Genomic DNA, 23,774 nt, shown 5'->3' on the forward strand with positions numbered 1-23,774 from the left:
ATTACTGGTGACGAAAAATGGATAGTTTATAACAACTTAACAACTTAAATCAGAAAAAGATCATGGATCGAAGATGAATCAGCCCAGAAAACACTAAAAGCTAAGATTCAATTAAAAAAAAAAGATTATGCTGTCAGTTTGGTGGGATTATAAATGAATTTTGAGCTTTGAACTTTTACCAAGAAACCAAACGATTAATTCAAACGTTACATTCAACTACTCACCAAATTGATGATGTTGTTTGTTGTTGATGTTGTTGTCACTCACTTAATGATGTTTTTCAGTATGATAATGCAAAGCCCCACACATCTTTGGTCACTCGCCAAAAATTATTGGATCTATGTTGGGATGTGCTGTCACATCTACCATATAGCCCCACTCATGTGTCTTCAGATCACCATTTATTTTGTTCCATGCAGAACTCCTTAAATGGTAAAATTTTTAATGACGCTCATGATGTAAAATCACATTTAATTCGGTTTTTTGTTTGCAAAAATCGGAAGTTTTATGAAAAACGGAATTATGACACTGCCTGAAAGGTGGCAAAAGGTCATCGACAAAGACGGATAATTCCTAACCGAATAAAGTTATATTTTTAAGCAAAAGTTTTGAATTTTCTTTCTCATTTAAAATCCGCTATCACTTAGTTGCCAACTTAATGTTTCAAATGGTTGATTTAATACAACTGAGAAAAGAATGAGCATGTCATAAATATTTCAGCAATTCAATTATATTATAAATAAAATTCTTTTTATTCTTGATATTGATTTAAGGAAGATACAAAAAAGTTCATTTTTATCAGATAAAAATTGATTAATATAGTTCTATAGGCAATGTTCATGGTTTGTTTTGTATAAGTACAATAAGTACATAAGAAGATGAAATTCTGATATTAATCAATGAATAAAATTTTCATTTCCCTATGAAAAAGACGAAGGAATCAACAAAATGGAACTTAAATACAGTAAAAAGCAGATAATTACTGAAAAGTTATAAACAGAAAAAAATATATGATTATATAGAATGTAACAATATATCAGTGACTTAATTCTTTATTTTTTTTTATTTATTATTTATATCATTTATCAATTTAGGGATCAGTCTATTTCAATAATTTTGTAATGAATCTAACCAATTAAGCAAAATAGTCAGTTGCTGTAAAAGTGTATACTTCTTAAATTTCATTTTATGACTCCAGTTGGCTCTTTTAAAATAATTAAATTTGCTACATTCGCTCAATATTGAGTTACATAAACACAGAGAACTTAAAAGGGGAAAACATTTATATTATCAATTAATCATTAACAAGATTTAAATCTCTGCATTTTGGATACATGATCACTGGTTCGTATCTCAACTTAAATTGACATGTCAGGGTTCATATGAATGATGATGCTATTTTTACTAATGCTTATGCGTTTGATTTTAGAATGATGCACATATTAATCAGAATTTAATTTATTTTCTTAGTTACTTAATCATTTAATTTTATTTATAAATAAAATCTGATTAGAGGAAAAAAAAACTCGGATAATGTACAAGAAGTTTTATTTCATCATAATTCCTTTTATGTGTGGAAGGCTAGTAAATCTTCAGTATTAAATTTTTTTAAAGAGATAAATGACTTTTTCATGTGAATCAGAAGTAAAATATTAAGTTACAAATAGGTTAGTTACAGTTCAAAATAATGAACATAAATAATTTTCTCCAAAATAGAATAGAGAAAGAAAAAAGAAAAAAAAAAGAACTTCTCATTTGTTATTTGCAGTTCTATGAACTAATAATACAGGGTAATTCAAAATGAATATAGCGATTACAAACGGCTATAATTATTTAATGAAAAAGAATTTATCGATAAGATTAACATAGAATGTAGACAAAACTTCAAAATTTCTGTACGTAAGGCGTAGGTGCAGTGAAGCGGAAGCCTACGCATGCGCGAGTTGAAACTTCGCAAGTTACCAATTTAGGGGATTGGGATGCGCGAGGGATAGAACCTGGGACCTTGATACCAAAACAATTGTTCGGGTAGTAGAGCTGTTAACTGGCTTATATGCTATTCACCACAAGTGTATGCATTTGTAATGCGCTTGCGTCGATGACTGCAGACATGCTTCAGAATGTATGGTGTGAAATGGACTACCGCCTAGATATTGTCCGTGTGACTAAGGGACATAGAACATCTATGACTTATGTATACAAAATTTTGAAGTTCCGTCTACATTTTATGTTAATCTTATCGATAAATTATTTTCCATGAAATAGTTATAGCCGTTTGTAACCGCTATATTCATTTTGAAATACCTTGCATTTCATCTGCAGTAATTACGCAAACGACTGCGCTTATATTTCAGATAAAAACTTTTACTTTTCAGAGACTAACCAAAGTAAGCAGCTGGAACAAAAGGGAAGAAGCAGTTTTGGAGTTCGTGAACAACGACTTCATGGACTTCAACATCCAGACAGAAGAAACGGTAGCATTATTTTTGTTAACGAAATCTGATTAGCTTTGATCTTCTCCCCTCCATTTGTCTTATAAGCTGCTAAATTGATTATTGATTAAATTGAAGTTAAATTGAAACTAAAACTGATTATTTTCCCCATTCAGGTAAAGATTTTTATGTTCATCCGGTCCAATAACAATCTACTTCTTGAAAGCTTCACTCGATTTTTAAATGCCTTCGCGTCTTTTGTTTTAGGTATGAGTAATTTTTAATGAAATTTAAAATTTTAAATATTTGTTCATGTAAATATTTCTATATCAGAACCTTCTTAAAATTGATGAGTTTAATGGGAAATATTTTGCAGGTCGTCAGTATTTGACGTCTAATCCCAAACTGCTGGAGTTGCTCGTAGAGCATTTGCTCACCAACGACCCAAAAGATGATATCGTTTTAGATATGATACTTGGAACTTTGAAAAAATTAAGCATCAGGTAACACATTTTTTAAAAAAATATTTATTATTCATTAAAAAGTTTGTTTGATGCTAAGAGCTTTCCATTTTCTTCCTTTCCCACTTATTAAGAAAGAAATTCTTATTTATTTAACTGAATAAATAAAAGTGTCTCTAGTTCAATAAATGAAGTGGTCTGCATTCATTTTTTAAACAGTTTATCACAAAACTCAGCAAAGATATATCAAATTATTGTTTGAGTAATGCAAACTAAATCAAAGGTATAAAATTGCTCTATTAAATCACACCCTCGCTTAAGAGGTAAATGCGAACAACAATCTTCTATAAGAGGGTATCGTCTCCTGCTTAATAGAAGAGCATCTATCCCGTGGTCTAGCTTGGATGAAAAAACAGTGTGAACTGAAAGGTTTTCTCGTTCATCACTTCAGTAGGTTGGCGCTGCAAATAAGTTTAAACAAGAAAAGAAAAAAAAGTTTCTTTTTGAAAGTTTCTAAAAGAAATATCGATTGGATATATCTGAATGTGCATTCTGGATCATCAGTAAGGCTCATTAGCAATGTATTGTCCACCATCCATATTGCAATGTTAAAAATAAAGTCACCTGGGGCCCTCGTGCAGTCGGTCCACTTCTCCAGTTACGCATTTTTCAATTCTTAAGAAGTCTTTGTATTTGAACAGAGAGATGAATTTGCCATCATTAGAGAGTTCCAGATATGTTCAATAGAAATTGGATCTTGCAGAAAACAAAATTTGAGGGGGAAAAAAATTCATTGATCTTTCCCAGAAGTGGTTTGTCGGAAACATAAGTTTCTAAAATTAAAGCAATTTATAAATTGCTCTTTTAATAATTGGCTTCAATTAATATGATCATACCATTTTAAATGGTAATATAAATACCTTTCTAAATTTTCATATAAATATATTTTTATCTTATAACTTAGAGAGATGATTATGTTATTGTTATTTTAAATAAGAAGTATAAATGTTATCTTTTCCTCTTCCTTTACATTTTTCTGTTTTCTTGAAGAATGATTTTCTCGAATGAAATCTCATGACTATAAAGAATAGTTTATATGACAACTCTGTAAATGAGTATAATTTACAAATTCACACTATGAAATATTATTCTGCAATGAATGTGTTCAGGAGCTTTCATCCTTTTGCTAGGAGGACCTCTCAAGCATATATGGTCGAAGGCGGTGTAATCGAGTGGCTAGCCGGAGCATTCCACTCGGGAGCAGAGATGTCCGAATATGCCAAAAATTCCGCCATAGCCTTACTTTTCAACCTCAGTCTCTGTCCCATGGGTAAGTGAAGAACGACTTGGAACTTTAAGGGAAAAAGTATTCAGAATATGGTTAAAATATAAAATTAAAAGAGGGAAATTTCATTTTTATACTAATAGGAAGATGAAATACGTGACTAAATTTCTAAAATAATATTCGTATGATATTATTGTAAAGAAAGTTATAAAAAACACTATTATCGACTCTATAAAATTATAAAAGTCATCAAAATAAAAAACAAACAAACTAATATTTAATATTCTTTTAGATCTTCAATCATGGCCGATGATCTCAAATATCCGAATTTCTACGGATAGTAATGATTTTTTTAATTCAATTCAGGATGGTTTGTACTATTCACTTGGAAATCTCAATTCTGAAGTTGAAGAAATTCCTCCCCTTATTTTAAACTTGTATACCACACAAATCTCTATAAAATTTCAATATAATTAATCTAGATACTTCAGCATTAACAGCCTGAAACCAGATTTTATAGCATATGAATTACGTTAACAGATAATTAATTTTGTTAGTAGATTCACTTTCCCCTTACTAGAAGTTTCAACAAGGAAACGAAAGTCTGTGATATTGCTTCTGAATTAATTTTTCCAAAAATAAAAATCTCAGTAGAACTAAAGCAGTTCCGTATCATCATTAATTTATAGTGAATTCACTAATTCATCAGATCTAAATAATTAATTCACACCAAATTGATGAAAAAATCTTCTCCTAAATCATACTATCATTCCATTCACTAAGACTATACAAGTATTCTAGTATGTTGTCAGAACCACAGAGAGTATCTAGTATGTATCAGAGAACTACAAATAAATTTCCAAACCCTTCTTAAATGTCCTGGGGGATCTACATGACCAACTGCCATGAATAATAAATTCGGACTCAATGGCTGGGGCATAACAGCTCGTAATACTAATAGTACATGTGACAACCCTTCAGATGGAGATACGGTTAGTCATTAGCGATGAACTCGTTGATTGAGTTACGGCAACATATATGTACTTCCACGGAAGCGAGAACTTGATTACTCAGGGAATTTCTTATTCTATATTTCTTGTGCCCCTGGGAGAATTTTTTTATAAGAGGAAGTAACTTACGTTTATTGGCCAGTCCAAGCCGTCACTTGTCTCACAGATTTTAATTGCTGTATATTATCGGTAACAGTTAAAGAGGTTTATGGAACTTTCTCTGCACTCAAAATTCCAAGATCGAATAATAGTGTTAGAGATCCATTTTCTTTGACTCTTCTAACATATCTATCCTTAACATATAAAAGGTTTTGATAACGTTTTTAGATTTTTGCATTTCTTTTGCTTAACACCAGATACTCACCATTTTGGTTAAGACAAAGCTTAAATTTGTTCTTTTTCAGATTCAAACAATTTTTTTTGTTTGTGTCTTTCTTATAAGAGTAACATTTATCTCAATAGAAAATGTCAAAGAATTTGTCTTATTTCAATGTCTTTAGTGATTTATAATAATTTTACTATAATAATAACAATTATGTGAATAATAATAATTTTACCGTAAATACTTTAAATCTATAGGAATAGCTTTATAGTGTTTACATGAATAAAAATATTTTTTTAAAATAATTAATTTTTCAAGAAAAGTTCTTGCATGCATTTTTTTCCCTTTCATAAGAATGTTACAATTTAAATGCTGTCTTTAATGCAATCTATGCCATATTAAAATATGATATTTATCTGATGACAAATTTTTTTTATTGGCCTTATATTTTTTACACGCAGCGTGCCATACTATCGTTTTAAAATTAAAAAAATAGAACTAAAAATAAAAGTTAGTTAAGTATATTACAATAGAATCAGAAAGTTAGAATAGAATAATGAATTTTCAAAAAAATTCATAGACAAGTCAAATCCAATTTATTTTCAAAGTATTATCTTCACGTATTCTTACATTTATCCCAACATTCACACGGTAGCTGTGGCTGGGGTGCCATCCTTGAGAGCTTTAAAGAGGTTTAAAATTACAAATTCCATGCTAAACAATTTAGAAGATTGTTGTAAATAAATTAATCCAATAAAGGCTGCTGAAATAATTTTTCGAATCCCAAGTCTGAAGGTGACCAATATACTAAATAGTGACAAATATACTAAATACTAATAATAGTGATAATAATGGTGACTAATATACTAAATACTAATAATAGTGACTAATATACTAAATACTAATAATAGTGACTAATATACAAAATACTAAATGAATCTTTCACCCTAATTTCAAATTTAGCTTTTGAATGAGATAAATTCAAATTAGATAATCTAACTGACACGAGTGATTTGTTGAGCATTCAAGACCACTGATAATTCCTAGAAAGGGTTGCTTTTTTTAATTATTAGTGACTGATTATCTATGATTATTCTTATGCGGCAAAAGGCATTCATTTCCAGCGGCGTTTTCCAAAATTTTTAATCTACTATATATTCCTTATTTATATTTCCTTGTTTATTGATGAATACAGCAGCGTCATTTTACAATGATTTAAACTTTTGTAATTAAAAAAAATCCAATGTTATTATCATTTTGTCCTTGCTGTAATCCAAGAGATAGCTTTGCATTTTTAACACGCTTTCTGCTTTTCTTTCAGTAGCCCGATGTCTACTCTGACAATTAAAGCGATCGGATTAGCCTTAAAAGTCGCTTTTCGCAATTAAATATAAAAATTAAAGCTCTTTCATTGTTTTGTAATGGACATTTTGAAATCTACGGGAGATGAAATGGAGGGATGGATGGGAGAAAAGAAATGTTTCTACCGCTCACAGAAATTGAAAATCTTCCATGCATTCCGTTTGTCACCTCTTTCCATGATAACTGAATGTGAATTCTAAGAACTTTTTGACTTGGGTAGTTTATAAAATTATGAGTTGTAACTTTAGACTTCTAATACTAGTAATGTAACACTCTCTAATAATGTCAATGCATCAACCAAGCGCCAACCCCCTCGAACAGTAAGACTCTCTAATAATGCCAGTGCGCCAACCAAACGCCAATCCAGAGTATGGCAGTACGATGCTAGCTGCAAGACTCTGAGCATGAAAAAACCTACCAACATCGAGAATTAATTACATTAAGCTATAAATTTAAGCATTGGCTAAATGCAGAGATGTTGTTGTGTAATTGTAATTGTAATGTATTGTATAATTGGTTGTCTTTAAATTCTTTTAAATTGTTAGAGTCTGTTTTCATGCATTGCTCTTATAGTAAAAGATAACTGACTTGACACGATGTCATCAGCATAATCATGGAATAAAAATCGTTTTCAACATTCAAGGTAAGGAAAAGAGTTAGGTAGGAAAAAAAATTGAATTATTTATTAGAGAAACTATATTTCAGTGTCAGCCTTATCGTACGGTAAATAGAATTGTGCATGCATTCTTACATCTAGCTATGCGTCATCTTAAGTTGTGCAATGGTCTCATGTCTCTTTCTAATTGTAAAATGCGCAATGGATTTGAAACTGATATTGAAAAGACATATTTTTTGCAAATCATAAATTATTACTCATCCAATTGATTAAGCTTATAAATTTTCAAAAACTTTCATCATATATTTGAAGCTCATTAGCTTCAAGAAGTATCATTGCAATAAATATCAGTAATCAGTTGAATTATTTTCTTGTTTCCAGGGAAAAAACGGTGCGAACCTTTGAAGGTAGAACTCATCTCTGGTCTAGGGAGACTTTTGCAACTCCAAGATACGAAAGTAAAATCAGGATTTAAATATTTCCAATGTATATGATGTGTAATATATGAAAGATATCTGTATGATATTCATATTTTTTTTCGATTTGCAACCAAAAAATATGATCTGTGTATTTAATGTTAAAAAATATACATCTCTGAAAGCTATTTAAATACAAATTATATAAAAAAAAAATGCTTTACAATCTGCATTATCTTGAGTAATATGAATAAGATGACAAAAAAAAAAAAAACATGATTTTTTTAATGTACTAGTAGAGAAAACAAAAGCACTTAGATCGATTGGATAAATAAACTGAAGTAACAAGAAAAATTTGTTTCAGAAGATATTCGCGATTCGGGGAAAAGTGAAAATAAATATATACATCTCGGAGGTCAGATTTCATTCACTATTGGATAAATGAATCTTACTTTTACATGAATTATCGTACCATTCTTAAATGGGATTTAAAGTTTTGATCTTTCAAAAGTCTTTTCAAAAAAGTTAAATTAGTGAAGAAACTACCTATCTTTTGGTTACACTATCTACCAATAAGTATTTGGACACCCATGAAAATGTGGATATGTGCTGCCCTGATCTACATCACGCCTTCTGTACTTAAATATCGTGTTGGGAAACCGCATTGGTATTAGTCGCATGCAAGATGCCGCGAAATTCAGAGCTGCCTGTTTTCGAGAAAGGATATCATAGAAATGGCTGATTCTTAAGGGACATATCTATTAAGTTAAACATCTCAAAATCGACAATTGATTTTGTGATTAAAAAGTGGTAGGTAAGTGATGACTGTTAGAATGTGCTTCGACCCAGCAGACCCACTAAACTAAGAGAGAGAGAGATCGGTGAGTACTGTCCAAAGAAATTCGAAAAATCGCACAAAACCGATGGCCTACATACTCCAAGAGTTCCAGAAAGCATCCAGAACTGTTGTTTCGATAAATACCATCCACAAGAAAGTATATTTTCTTGACTTCCATGGTTGTGCTGCTGCCCATAAATCTTTGATTACAAAATCCAACTGTCCTGCTCGATTGAGGTGGCACAAGGCACGTCGAAATTGAACCGTATATGAGTGGAAACAGGTTCTCTAGAGTGACGAATCAAGGTCCAATCTCTACCAGTCGGATGGCAGAGTCTCAGTTTGGTGTATGCATGGAGAATGTCTTTTGCCAGAATGCATTGTCTACAGTAAAGTTTGGCGGAGGTGGAATTATGGTCTGGGAAGGTTTCTCGTGGCATGGATTGGGGCCGTTTGATTCCAATTCGTGGTAAACTCAACGTCGACTCCAATTCCACTATTCTAGTCAACAATGTGCTTTCTAGGCTATGGCAATTTTATGGGATAGATCATTGTTATTTCCAGGATGACAGTACCACTTGTCATGTTCCGAGGTCCACCAATGAATTGGTATGATGACAATGGGGTGAGCCGACTGGCCTGGCCTGCCCAGAGTCCAGACTTGAATCCTATGGAAAACGCCTGAGAAGAATTAGATAGGTGAATTAAGGGGTCCAGCAACCATCCAAAATCGGTGAAAGAAGTTACATGTCTTCTCCAAGCCGAATGGAAGAAAATATCACAGTCCATCATCCAAACACTTGTGGAAAGAATGCCCCGGAGGATTAAGGCTGCAATTGCCTCAGATAGAGGCTCTATCAATTATTGAACACGAAAAAAAAAATTTTTTTTTTTAATCACAGGTGTCAAATTATTTATTGGTAGACAATGTATATTCATATGTAGAAATAGTAATTTACTAATTTAACTTTACATTTTGATTGTTTCTATTATTTTATAATTATTGAACTTATATTAATTATGAAATAATTACAACTTAGTTTAAATTATATTATTTTTAATAATAATATCCTGTTAATATATATTTTTTTATTCAAAGGTAGAGTGTTTAAAAATAATAGTCCGTAGAAAAAAATAAATGTTATGATTAAAACAATTTTAGTTTCATTATTTTTTTTCCTTCGCAGATATCTCCATACGTTAATGGTATCTTGTACAGAATTCTCTCAATATCCAGTGTTCGAGAATACGCTAAAGAACAAGTATACATTTTCAATACGTTATTTTTTAAAATTTAAAAATTTATTAACTTTTTCATGTTTTGTTCATTCTTAGATTTGCTATTAATAAAATTATTTCAGCCAGAACAATTCCAATTATCGCCCCTTTGAAAAAAACAGCTGAACGCTTATTATTCTTTGTGTGAGAATTACCATGTTTATATACATAGATAGACAGTTAAGCATATTTTTTTTAGGCACAGTATGGTCATAAAAATTTTGAGTCGAATTATTTTCAGCATTAAAATAATTCTTTTGCTTAACAAGAAAGTAATTTAAAAATACCCGAGAAAATTCTAGCTTAAATTACGTTGCAATGATATTAAAATATAGTTAATTTCCAGCCGATTTTTCAATCGAAACAGTTTAGATAATGAGAAAGAAATAAGAATTGAAATTTCAACATAAAATTAAGAGATCAATATTGCACATATAATAATAGAGAAACAGTAACTTGTGCATGGCATTTCATAAGCAAAAATGATAATGGTATCCAATTATGTAGTTGTCAAGTTTTGATAATGGGTGAATAAAAACTCAAAAAACTGTTCGAAACAGAGATTTTCGCCCACAAATGGGGAAATTTGACTTTCTCGCGTCATTGGAATATAAAATGTGTCTCTTTTTTCATCTTTCTTTGGATTATTTATTTTAGTCTCTATAGCAAAAATACTAACTTCAGTAAGGTGGCACTGCAGCAACACAGAGTAATGAAAAAAGATTTCTAGAGAAATTAGTTTTTATTGAAGGTATGAAATCGTAAGGAGCTATTCGAATGACAACTGTGCCAACTTGCAAGCAAAATATTACTTTGCAGCCATAGCATTTATATTACTTCTAAAGAAAAGGTCGGCCACTAGCTTTTCTATCGCATAATATGACAAAAGAAGAAGAAAATTTTTGCAGGTAAACTGGAAATAGATTTCTTTTTGTCTAAATGAAGGACGGGTATACTACATATAAACATCCTCTCCCCCCCGCCCTCTTTCAGCTGGATGATATATCGACGGCTTCGTCTTAGATTTTCATTGTTTTTACAATATATTTTTCCCTGATTTATACACACGTGCAGACATATATACTTTTTTAACGAGGGGTGGTTGGGAGGTTTTAGGTTTTTCATGATCGGAGACGTGCAGAAGTCGTTTCATGAGAAAACTATTGTCTCAAATAGACTTTTTAAAAGGAATCTTCTTAAGAATGAAGAATCTCCTTTCCTCAGTTGTATCTTTCCTATTTAAAGATTAAGAATTTAAATTATCTTTCGTTGCTGTTAATTCTCATGCAGCAATTTCTGTTATTTGTAATAATTCTTGTCCTCTTTCATGTCTCTAAAGTAAATTTCAACAAAAAAGTAACCTTTAGTTTTGTCTCATATTTTAGAATATTTTTTAAAATTTATTTATTTCATGAGTTCTGGTTTCAGGCACTGCCGAATGCCTTAAGAAAGCTGATGTCAAAAACTGACGGTGAGCCTAAAAAACAACTAGAGACGATTTTAGAACTTTTTGTAACAGGTAAAAAGTTTTTATTTCCCCTCTTTAAATATTACTTTCTCCACTGTAAATTTTCGTCAATTAAATGTAGAGATATTTTTTGTAATATAATCTATTAAAGAGAAGGACTGTGAATTTTATTGATAAAATGGAAGTTATTAAAAAAGTTTAGCTATTGAACAAAAAAAAAACCGAATTTATGGTGGAAAAACCTTTTTTTAAATTATAATCCACAGGAAATTCAGGTAAATATTCATTTCAAACCTAAAACTCTCTGTCTATATATTTTAAAAAAAAATAGCTAATGCAGCAATAAGATAGTTGCTTGAAAAGACTGCTTTGAAGCTTTGCTTATTAAAATTCCTTCTGAATTACCTATGAATCGAGCAACAGCGAAGGTAAAAATAAGAATCAAAAATATAAAAATCTCCTGAGTGATCTCTTAGAGTTTACTAAAATAATACTAATCAATTATTTCGCTTATCAAAGGCAATAAAATGATAAATGGCTGGGTGTAACAAAGCGATATAGGTTAGTTCAAATTGAAGTAACTATGCCTGTTTGGGACGCTCTGGCGAGAGAAGAAACGAACACAATATCTTCATATTTGGAGGAATACATATGAGACCATGGGAAACTGATTGGTCTAAAAAATAGTAACAAAGAAACATTAAGTCAAAATGAGGCATTGTGATCGGTTTAAGGTAAGGAAAATATATCAATAAAAAACAGAAATATGAGGTGTCTGTATTTATTTTTATATACAAATTGTCGATTCGACAAAAATGTAAGTGACAGCACAAACAGAAGACACAACAAACAAAGGTTTCACAGTTTCAATGATTCCACCCTGCTTCAAGAAAAACACGTAAAACCGTGTTATAATATGGTCGATAGCGACATATAACTGATTGGAACTGATATTATGTAGGCGCAAGGAGATCTGATTCTTCAGCGAGATATCTAGGCTGCTGGAGTTCTGTAAAGACCACAACATGCAACATATATCCATTAAGTGTTGCAGTAACAAAATGTATTTTTGCTATTTGAGGGAAATTTCCAATTAAAAAAAATAGCAATAAAACTGATCCATAGAGTAACATGCAGAGAATGCAAAGAATATGTTGAATCTTATGAGGATTCTCAATGTACCAAATACAGCACTGTTCCACACACGAAGATGTCAGCCCCATTTGTCCATAGATGTTCAATAGATAATTCTGATTCACTTCTTTTTCAAGAATCATTCCTTTCATGAAGATTGTTTTCTACAGATTTAGACTTTTGTTAGCAATTAATCTTTTACAGATAAGCTTTGTATGCAATTCGCATGCAATTCCATAATTTATTGAAAGCAAAATCCTGTAACTGATACAGCGACAACACTATTATAGATTCCCTTGCTGTGTTTATAATGGTCTTGAACTGTAACGTTACCAGTTTCATCAAAGTATTTTATCATCCTCCACATAGTACATGGTACTGCTAGATACATACAAAAAAATGTCTGCCTCGGCATTGGTGGATCATTTTGATGGTGTTATTGACGTTTTTGTAGAAAAACTTCAGCAGTAAACATGTTCCAGCAACAAGAGAGCAATTACGGTAGTTTAAAAATATCTAGAACCTTCCGTGTTCTATTTTCCCCCTATTACGACAAACTTTAATTCACCTCTTATGCAAATCCTCTTCTCCTGCACAACAAGCACAGACGAATATCTAAATTCTCACCCCATATCTGTTCTTTATTAGTTATGTCATGTTACATCTTCTTTATTCTAAACCAATCGCAATGCCTCATTTTCACCAAGCGGTCTTTGTTTGCAGTTATTTTTTTGCGCTAATCAATTTTTCATGTTATATATGCATATCCTCCAAATATGAAGACCTTAACGTCCATTGCTTCTCTCACCACGGCATTCCAAGCAAGCATACTTTAATTTGAATTATTTTGTACCTGTGCCATTTGTCCTTGCCAGGTCATTGATTACATCTCATTACATTTAAGTTGATATTTATCTTCACATATTTGAGTCTAGTGGCATTGCACATAAGATCTAACATTCAATTGCGCAACGGCGGTATTTTCTGTTTGTTCTTTCAAAACGCATGACAAATTTTAAAATTATATGGGAGAGGCTCGCTTGCCGCACACCATGTAAACAGAATTTAGTTCCAATAATTTTGAATACCGTTTCGATGGATTTGTCATGAAAATAATTAGAGATTTCTTCTGTAAAGATCACGAATTTCTAAAGATTTCATGAAACTGATTCTTCAGTCATCTATCTTATCATAAATTCATAAATAAGATTTGACATAAAGTGTATTTGGTTCTATGACTTTGAAACAGAAACTGAACAGAAGAGGTGCATTATCCTTTTTTCATGTTTGTCATTAATAATCGAAGTATCTAATTTGAATCCTTTTTTTCCCATTGATCTTTTATTATGAATTCTTAAAACTGATTTGCTGTTGAGGGAATTATGAATTATATGAATATCTGCTATTTTGTTTTCTTTGTTCATGACGGTTTTGGTACAAGAAGCCTTTCATAGTTTGTGTTCCAAATACTTTCGGATATTTTGTTTCTTTGTCACTGTTTTAAATTTATATACATACCAAAATTTTATATAATATCCAAAATTTTATTTTATGGTACAAAAGCAACATTATGAAAATAATCGAAATTGTGAATGATAAATGAAGTATAAATGTTTCAGTATCGAGCAACAAATTTTCACTGGAAAAAGTAGTTTATTATCATAATGACATTTTTGTTCCCTTTTATTGAAACAGATATCTTAGAATAATATAATTCCCAGAACAATTGAATAACTCCTAGACTGAACAAATATAAGAAATTTGTGGGATATATGTGTACATTTTATCTTAGAATTTCTTCTTTTAAAAAGTATCCTTATTACTCCCAAATAATGGTGCATTCATTACTATTTTATAATTTTTATAATTTTATTTTATAATTATTATCATTTTATATTTCTTTTATTTAAAGACTTTACAACGCATCGCAATCCGACTTTTTTTTCAGATGTCCAGATTGAAGACGGAAGCTCGGACGAGGAAGATGATGATCAGGTTTGGCAAACTTTTTTGATAATTTAACATCAACTAAAATACATACAAAATTTCGGCATTATTACTAAACGCAATTAACTTATTTAGACTAAACTCTGGGCGCTAACATGATAAAGCCACGAGTTCGAAAATTGATTATTCTGCAGGTGTGCTGCGCTTGTCCACCAGGTTAAATTTGTCTTCTTGAGTCAATCGTCCTCATACTGAGTCACCATCGGTCCACCGAATGAGTCTCCATCGATGAACCGAACGTTGGTTCATCTGAAAGACAGTATGATCGGCATATTCGTGAAATCAATGGGATTTATCTCTTTCCGATGTGGGAACACATTGTTGTATAATTGAAACATAGTTCCATATAGTGATCATGTAGAGCGCTTTGTCCACTGTTGCGCTCCTATCAGCAACTTTTGTACCAATGTTTTTACAATAAATTTCGAGCTCTTTATCAGGAGTGCCTTTCGTCAAAATTTCATGGCATCATGATGCATAGAATTCCCTACATGGATCTTTGAGTTGCGGAAGTCTAAATTCAACAATCCTATTCAATGGCCAGTAAACCAATCGTAAATTATATACTGCCACATTGTTGCAGTGGAAATTTCAAGAATTGTATTCAAATATTAATCTCGTTATTTGAACGCAGCTAAAAATTGGAAATTCTGGTCATCATATAACTTGGGTAGGCGAGAGTTCTCTAACGAATAAAAATCATTGAAACTCATGTTAAAAAATTGTGCTTGTTATTCTACATTTAACTTTAAATCACATTGATTCTTTTTATTATATTTTTAGAAAACAAATATAAATTTTTGATATTTCCTTCTAAAAACTTTAAAAAAATATAATTCAATCTCAACGCTGTGAAATATAAAAATTGTAAAAATTCAACAAAATAATCAATAATTATTAAATTAGAATGTAATATAAAATTTAGCGTAATTAATGTTAAAATGCAAATAAGCATATAGTACAAAAATTATTTTTAGGCTTGATGTAAAGTTTTTTAATGGCATACATTTTAGAACTATAGATTTTATTGATATTAAAAATAATAAGTAAAAATAATAAAATTAAATTAAATTAATTCCATTCTGTAAATAACTATTTATTTTTGCTAATCGTTTAAAAAACGTTTGATATTTTAATTTTTCTAGAATATGAAATTCATCATATTGTCAAAATCTTAGTTGTTACAAAATGGTTTTGTTTTCCAGGAAAATGATAGCTTGGAATCAGAAATAGATTCAAATGATAACGTGAAATGTGAAAATACCGAAAGTTCGGGGGAAACGTTACTACAACAGTACTATGAAGGGCAGGTAGAGGTAAGTGGATTATAAATTCAATGCACAGTAAAGCAGTCAAAAACAAAAATTAAAAAACATACTTCCTTTTCTTTTCAAGTTATTATGTAAGATTTGAAGCTCGAATTTCATCGCTCGAGAAGTTTTTCTGTTCCTGCCTTCTTCCATTTTGAATAGATCTAGCCAACACGCGTGGGATTACATGATAGAAAATTAGAGCAAAACTCTCTACAAGCTTATCTTAAGAGAAGTAGATTAGTTCGTTGCGAGGAGTGAAATCCAAAAGCTTTAGTGACACAACATGTATGAACCAATTTTTTTTTGCAAAGAAGGGCATATTTGTTCAATCTTTAAAAAAGATATCATTTTTTTTTCTTTTCCACCTAATTATACATAAAATTGTGGGTTTTATGTTTCAAATAATTAAAATTAATGGTATAATTTTATTTCTGAATTTCTAATTGCTGAGAGATTTTACCGGGGCAGTTTTACTACATTCCAAATGCTAGTGTGAATTATCCGTTTAATGACTTTCAAAGAACTATTCATTTATATATACAGGAAAAAGAAGAAAATTAATAACAATTGTTCACTAAAGTGGAATGAAATTAGATAGCTTGAAATGTGAAATGTCTTCATGTTAGCATGAAATGGAAGTTAGAAATGCCAATTTGGATTTCATCATCTTTCGCTTTACATCACAATTGAAAGTTCAATAGTTTCAAAACCAAACGATTAAATAGAATGTTTAATCAAATATAATGAAGAAAAGTCCAGATGCATTGTCGAGATCACCTCAATCCTAATCATTTACATGTCTTAATAAACATTTGGAATCATTGTATGTTTTTAAAAATTATATATATATATATTTTTTTTATGCTTCCGAAATTTTAACTCCATATTTTATCTTGCATTTCAGGTTCACCCGGAAAAGGCAGCCAGTCCAGTTCACTCAAACAGAAATGATGATGCTATTTCAGTGCTGTACGGCTTTTTTAAATCTATGGTTTTTCTAATATTTCTTTTATATAGAATCAATAATTTGGAAAGAAAGAAAATGATAAATCCATTTACTTTTCACTTCTCAAATATATTCCAAAGAATATGATTCTTAATAAAAATGGATGCATGTATTTATGGGGAGTTACCCTTTTTCAAACAAACTGATGAATTAGGATATTAAATTCTTCATTTTAGATGGCCAGTAGAATAAATATTTTGGATTAACTACAGGCACATCGAAATAAATCTGAAGGTCTATTGATAATTGGCTCAAATTGATAAAAGTTTCTAATTTTTTTTGTTGTTATATATGATTTCGACTACACTAACTCTATGTAGGTTCGGTACATTCCAAAGACACTAAATTTACTGAAATTTCTTTTACTTCTATAACGAAAAATAGAGTCATAATGTCATTTTGACTACAATGTCACCATTTTTATTTTGAAATTCACTGTATGTAGAGCAGAAAAATAAAGGATTCAATGTAAAAGCGTTGCCTGCATTTATATTTTAGATGATATGCGCAGCTACTTTAGTCATGCGATTTTAATGTGATGTAAATTAGTATCATTAAAAATTGTGGATTCCAAAACTTGTAAATATGTTCAGTAAACCTCAGTAGAACGAAATCCATTATTAAAGTCCTTTGAATTATCATAATTATATTAATTGACAACATAATAGAAATACAATTTTATGGTGCAAACGTGACCAATTTATATGCATTTAAAATCGCAAAGTGGCGATGATGTAAATTTGTAGAGAAATGATACATTTCTGTAGTATTTGCAAAGATCCTCAATAATATTTTTGAAATTGATTGGGAAATATCCATGACAATGTACAATTTATTTATTTAACCACGTGCACTGGCAAAAGATTCACAGATGCGCGGGCCAAAACAGTCCACTATAACTCGCAGCGAGACCACACAAAGTATCCGATACTTTATAGAAATCAGAAAAAGACATATTTTCTAAATGAATTAATTTTCGACTTAAGACTGTGCTCCTTCAAACAATCTCAGTCGATGGGTTGCGATTTTTTTTAATTATTATTATTATTTCTGTGATATTGCCTGTCGAAGTGTACTACAAGTCGTTGGTGATTTTGTGACAAAAGCAGTTTGTTGTGTATGGCATTTCTTTCTAGGATAAGTGGTTAAAATTTATGCATTTATGCAACTACACTAATCAATCATTACGTAAAATAAAAAAAAATGTAGATCTTAGAAATATCATATTATAGATGGCTCAAATGTATATATTTCTATAAATTATTATCACTTTTTTCGCTTTAGAAATCATGCTTGTGAAGTGAAGAGCGCTGCCAGCGAATTATCAGTAAAGCAAAGTTCGCTACTCAGTTCATCATTGATCTCAGAACAGCCTTTGACGCCAAGTAAGCCTCGTGACGTTCATTGATTGATTTTAATTATTTATAAAGTTACAGCAATTCAATTTTACCTTCTGTCTAATGTTTAGAGCTGGACATGGAAGCGACGCAGATGGTGCGAAAAATTGTAGGAATGCCTTCGACAACTCTGGTGGAAGCCGCAGTAGTACCCGATCCGGCATCAGTTACTATTAAAGGACTAAAGTAAGTGGTTATTCGCACTTCATAACACAAGAAAATGTGATCATGAAGCTTTACAAACATTTCAGAGCACATACTGTCCCAATGTTTTCACGAATGTTTTATAAGCATTTTGTAAAATGTGACATCTTAATTATCCGATATCAAACAAAATGCTAGCAAACTCGCATAAAAGCACCCCTTTCAACTATCTACTAATTTTCTTGGTATGTACACTTGATGTCCAGAATTTGTAACACATTTTTACGTAATTACTCAAAGCAGTTGCCACTAATATTTTAGGAATTGATGTCCTATATTATTTAGAGAAAAGTAAATATGTCACAGTATATATGTTACATTTTGTAAAAAGAAAGAGTAACATTTTTTTTATTTGAAAGTGACTGATATTTTTATTTGGGACTTTCGTCTGTAGAATGTGTGTATCTTAGAAGTATGTATTCTCACGCCTAACCGATGGCAACACAAATGAGTAATTGGGATCTTTAATACAATGGATAAAGATGACGCACCATCTGTTGGCTTGTTAAAGACCATCTCAAGTGGAAGTTATTCGATGATTAAGAGTGCATCGAATGATAAAATCTAGAATATAAATCTAATTCAAACAAATCCAAGTATGATTACTAGGAAAGTCGTCCAGTGGATGTATCTGTAGATGGCCGGTAAGTTGTATCAAATGCACAAGGCCAGTGAAGATTAAAGCCTGGAGAATTTTTTCGAGGCATCATTGTGCGCGACTAAACCAATAATTTCTAGACAAACTGTTTACAGATCTATGAAAACACCTGTGATATTTCTTCACCTACAACACGTCTCAGAAAATAGTCAAATCATTCTAGAACCAGGAACAGCATAAGAAAGTTGGACTCTCTCTGCTGATATGTCGAAATTAAGTATAAAGCGATTCCCGATTAGTGCTCATCTCAAAAATAATTGACTACCATTTTTTCCAGTAGAGTGTCCGAATACTTTTTACGTTACTGTAATTTAAAAATATATATATTATCTAAACTTAACATAATTTGGGAATTTAACATTAAAGAAAGATTCTGTAACCTCTTCATAATATTTATATTTTGTGTACTCTCTTTCCCATCTTCTTCTAAATTAAACAACATTTTACAAGATGTTGCTTACATTATCTACAAACGAACAATATCTTAAGTTCAAGTAAAAGAACATCCCAAAATTAAAAAAATTATCTTTTCAATGATGCGAAAAATTTTTTACCCATTATTTTTCTTTTAATTTTAAATTATATTTTAATGCATTTTAAGCGAAGTTTACATCAAAATAGCTCATTGTTAAAATGAAACTCAAACTGTTCGCATTGTTGTTACTAATATTTCCTTTTGCTTTTTTTGCTTTGTTTTGTAGTGATCAAGATATGAAGAATCTGCTTATTTTTCCACGCTGAATAGGTTTCAGTATAATGTACACTTTTAATAAATTTTTTGATATTTTGTTGTACTTAAAATTAAGATTTAAGTTCAGAATCAGTGAAATGCTGAAAAAAAAAAATTTAGTCCCCTAGTTGCTTTTTTCTGTGATATAATCTTATGTATAAAAATGTAGACAGAAATTTAGGGAAATGAAAAGCAGAATGAACAGAATTGTGTAAGGCTTTTGAAATAATTTGTTATATATCATGTTGAGGAAAAAGAAATCCATTATCTTTTCGATAGATGGCTGCAGTGATCGATATCCCATAAAGTATCTATCAAACTATTTCAGATATATGCTCGTTGGAAAGGTGACATTTCGCACTAAAAATATTCTTTTGCTATTTTTTGCTTGGTCCTTCAGTTGTGAGTTACAGGGTATTAAAAATAGGAATCGGCAAAGAGAAAATTCGGTACATTTTACAGTTTATCTTTGATAAAGGGAAAAATGCAAGCTAGGGGCTAGAACTTTGAATGGTGTTTACGGTCCCGATACTGTAACAGCTGGTTACTTGCAATTTTGGTTTCGTCGATTCCGTTCAGATATTTTTGATGTTAATGATGAGGATGAACATGATGGATCGAATTTCCATCTGCGAAACCTTGGCCAAACGGAATGAAATCGACCCATTTCTTAAACGGATAGTGACTAAGGATGAGAAATGGGTCATATACGGCAACACTGTATGAAAACGATTGTGTTTAAAGCGGTAACTCAAACGGTGGCCAAACCAAGATTAATGGCCAGGAAGGTTATGCTGTGCATTTGGCGGCACTGGAAAAGGAATCATTATTATGAGTTGCTTCCATATGTCCATACACTAAAATTCGGATCTTTGCCGTCAACAACTGCCGTTTGAAGCTAGCTATTGACCAGAAACGGCCAACTGGAGAGGCGATGCGTTCCATCAGGACAACGCCCTCAAGATGCACAAGTTCATAGTGATTCTCCAAAAACTCCAGGAGCTTGGTTGGGAAGTTTTGATGCATTCAATATACAGTTATTACCTGGCACCAAGCTATTACCATGTTTTTCTTGCATTGCAAAACTTTCTTAGTGATAAGAAATTGGCATCAAGAGAAGTGTGAAAATCGATTACCAGAGTTTTTCGCCATTAGTGACCAAGACTTCTATGAGAGAGGCATTATGAAACTATCTTTAAAATGGTAACAAATTATAGAATAAAACAGTGCATATTTCAGCAAAATTGGTAATCCGAAACATGCTAAAAAAAGTTTTGAAGTTCACATAAAGACAATGGATTTCTTTTTCCCCAACCTAATATCTATCAACATTGAAATTTAAAAATATTTTACCGAGGGAACAATTAAAATTTTCAACAACCATTAATCCTGGCAAACCAACTGTTGCCAAAGGCGGCTTGTAAATAAATAAATACAACTCTTAACATATTTGTTGGCAAGCTATTTAGCAAATTAAAAAAAACTTTTTCACACATATAAATTTTATTATTTTATTTTCCAGTGCCAATGAATACACAGTTGCTTTCAGTTCTCGCCCTAAAATTCCTCGGACTCCAGAGCCAGGAGAAATAGCTTCGCCCAAAATGCACTGCAGCAGTCCTCTCCGGAGTACATTGGAGAGACAGTTCAGCTCCGCGGCGAGTAAACAGGGAATCTACTGCAACAACTGAAGTTTTGAAACTTCTTCAAGAATACTCATGTGGCCTTTCATTGTAAATACTATTTAATGCTGTTGCGACAAAAAATGGCTTAGTGAAAATACAGATCAAACTGCTTTTTCATGGTCGTTTGTTTGAAATAAACAATTTACTCGAATTGTCTCAGTTCATTCATGCATATTAAAAATAATTTAAAATAACATTTACACAAAGTCCATTTACTAGTGATGATTTAACACAGTGTTTCTAACATTACAAATTGATTATTACAGGGCTTTCTTTCCAAATTTTCATTTTGCAAGCGCAGAAATAGTTAAGAAAACTTGGCGTAAAATATTTCATTAAAATTTCCATGGTAACAATTTTTAATTTCATTCTTCTTGCGTTATTATTCCTAAATGCTACATTTTCTAATTCTCCAACAGATCTTTTCAGACAGAATCGGCGGAAAAAAAATTGCTTTTGTTTTATCTGTGATAGCTAGAATATAGAATATGTTAGAAATAGAAATGTTTGTAATACAGTTAATAAACAGTTATAGGTATAAGAAGAAAGGAGAAACTTAGAAATGACGTTTCTTTGGTTTTCAAAGCAGTTCCCGCCCTATGGCGGACGTGTTTTGTTATGCCTACATCTGTTTACATAATTTACCGCTAGTTTTTTAAAAACAGGGAATCACAATCGATAGTTTAAAGTTTCCTTGACTGTTGATGGTATGTACTGGCCTTTTCGTTTTTAATTTTAGTGCTATTTTTTGTTTTTATTGTTATTTTTGTTATTGTATTTTTACTTTGTTGTGGTTAATTTCTTCTAATTTGTTGTTTTATATTTCCTTTCTGTTAAAATGGTATATCTCTTGAGCGTAATTTCAGGGGATTTTCGGGTCACGAGGAATCATTATTAGACAATGTCTGTATTTCCTCACAGAAAAAATCCCTTTCTTTGAATCCCTGCCTGTGGGTGACCCTTGAAAAAGTCTTCAGGCCGGATTCTTTTTTTATATTTTTTATAATTTTTTTGGTTTAATTTTTATTTGATTTTTTGTTTTTCCTATTAACTTGATTCTAATACTTTTGTATATATATATATATATATATATATATATATATATATATATATATAAGGCGCCCAAAGTCTAGAACAGGTATGATAATGATCATAGTCGTGGTTTGATGAATACGAGGATGAAGTGAAACATTTACCTTGGTCTGCTCAGTCTCCCAACCTCAATATAATCTATCCATTATGGTCTATTTTAGAGCGTTCAATCCGAAATCGGTATCTTCAGTCGGCATCCCTCCCGGAACTTTCAGAATATCTCCATGAAGAATATTCTTCTAAACACTATTCAGGGCTTGTATGATTCGATTCCCAGACGAATATACCAAAAGTAACCTTATGATTTATTAATAAAGATTCTTGAATTCGTTTGTGATGTTTCCAATATTTTGATAATCATCTATATGTTTCAGAACTCAGTTTTTTCTTTCCTCTAATTACGAGGTCTTCCATGCTATCATCTTTAAAATATTTCTCCTTTTTTTTATATCTCAGCCTCATCGCTGTCTTGGTGCTCCAATTGTTTCATCTCATCATTGTAAAGAATTCCTTATAATCTAACTAAATCGGCAATAGTTTTTGCTATTTTTCAATACATTATGAATCTCCCCACTAGAAGCAGAAGAGAAATATAATTCTTTACTGTTATAACGAGCTCTTCAGCGCGTTTTATTATAATTGACAGTTCATACAATTAGTCAGAAAGAAAGAAAGAAGTACACTGGAAATTTTTAAAAAAGTAATAAAGAATAAATTACGAAAAAAAAATCTGTGCCCATTTTCATAAAATTTTATGAGTGGGTAAATATGGAATTATTGGGATAATTACTTTAAAATTTGATTAATGGACTTATATTGTTATACAAATCTCTACTGCAATTCAAAAATATTAAAAATAAAACAGAATGTTTAAAATTGATTATCCTTATAATTACCACAGAAAAACGGATAGAAACAACTGCATGTATTTTTCGCAATAGTTTTAATACTGAAAAATTTGTAAGATATATTTATAAATATACGAAATGTAGATGCTTCAAGGTATGAAATTTAAGGTAAGGAAATGAACAAATCTTTCTTTCACTTGTAAAATTTAAAT

General features: G+C 31.0%; 1 protein-coding gene across 1 annotated transcript in view; it reads left to right on the forward strand.

Annotated features, from left to right (window-relative positions):
• Nucleotides 1–21,723, forward strand: part of LOC129965649 (lisH domain-containing protein ARMC9-like) — a 37,813-nt gene extending 16,090 nt beyond the window's left edge. The window contains exons 11-23 of the mRNA XM_056079736.1: nucleotides 2,376–2,474; nucleotides 2,609–2,699; nucleotides 2,809–2,935; nucleotides 4,084–4,223; nucleotides 7,870–7,946; nucleotides 9,930–10,004; nucleotides 11,449–11,539; nucleotides 14,571–14,617; nucleotides 15,835–15,945; nucleotides 16,847–16,911; nucleotides 18,233–18,333; nucleotides 18,417–18,531; nucleotides 21,460–21,723. Of these exons, the coding sequence (XP_055935711.1) occupies nucleotides 2,376–2,474; nucleotides 2,609–2,699; nucleotides 2,809–2,935; nucleotides 4,084–4,223; nucleotides 7,870–7,946; nucleotides 9,930–10,004; nucleotides 11,449–11,539; nucleotides 14,571–14,617; nucleotides 15,835–15,945; nucleotides 16,847–16,911; nucleotides 18,233–18,333; nucleotides 18,417–18,531; nucleotides 21,460–21,628 (1,308 nt within the window). The 3' untranslated portion in view covers nucleotides 21,629–21,723. The remainder of the gene's footprint in view (nucleotides 1–2,375; nucleotides 2,475–2,608; nucleotides 2,700–2,808; nucleotides 2,936–4,083; nucleotides 4,224–7,869; nucleotides 7,947–9,929; nucleotides 10,005–11,448; nucleotides 11,540–14,570; nucleotides 14,618–15,834; nucleotides 15,946–16,846; nucleotides 16,912–18,232; nucleotides 18,334–18,416; nucleotides 18,532–21,459) is intronic.
• Nucleotides 21,724–23,774: the final 2,051 nt, after the last annotated feature.

Source organism: Argiope bruennichi, chromosome 1, assembly GCF_947563725.1.
Source record: "Argiope bruennichi chromosome 1, qqArgBrue1.1, whole genome shotgun sequence".
In the NCBI taxonomy this organism is placed as follows: domain Eukaryota; kingdom Metazoa; phylum Arthropoda; class Arachnida; order Araneae; family Araneidae; genus Argiope; species Argiope bruennichi.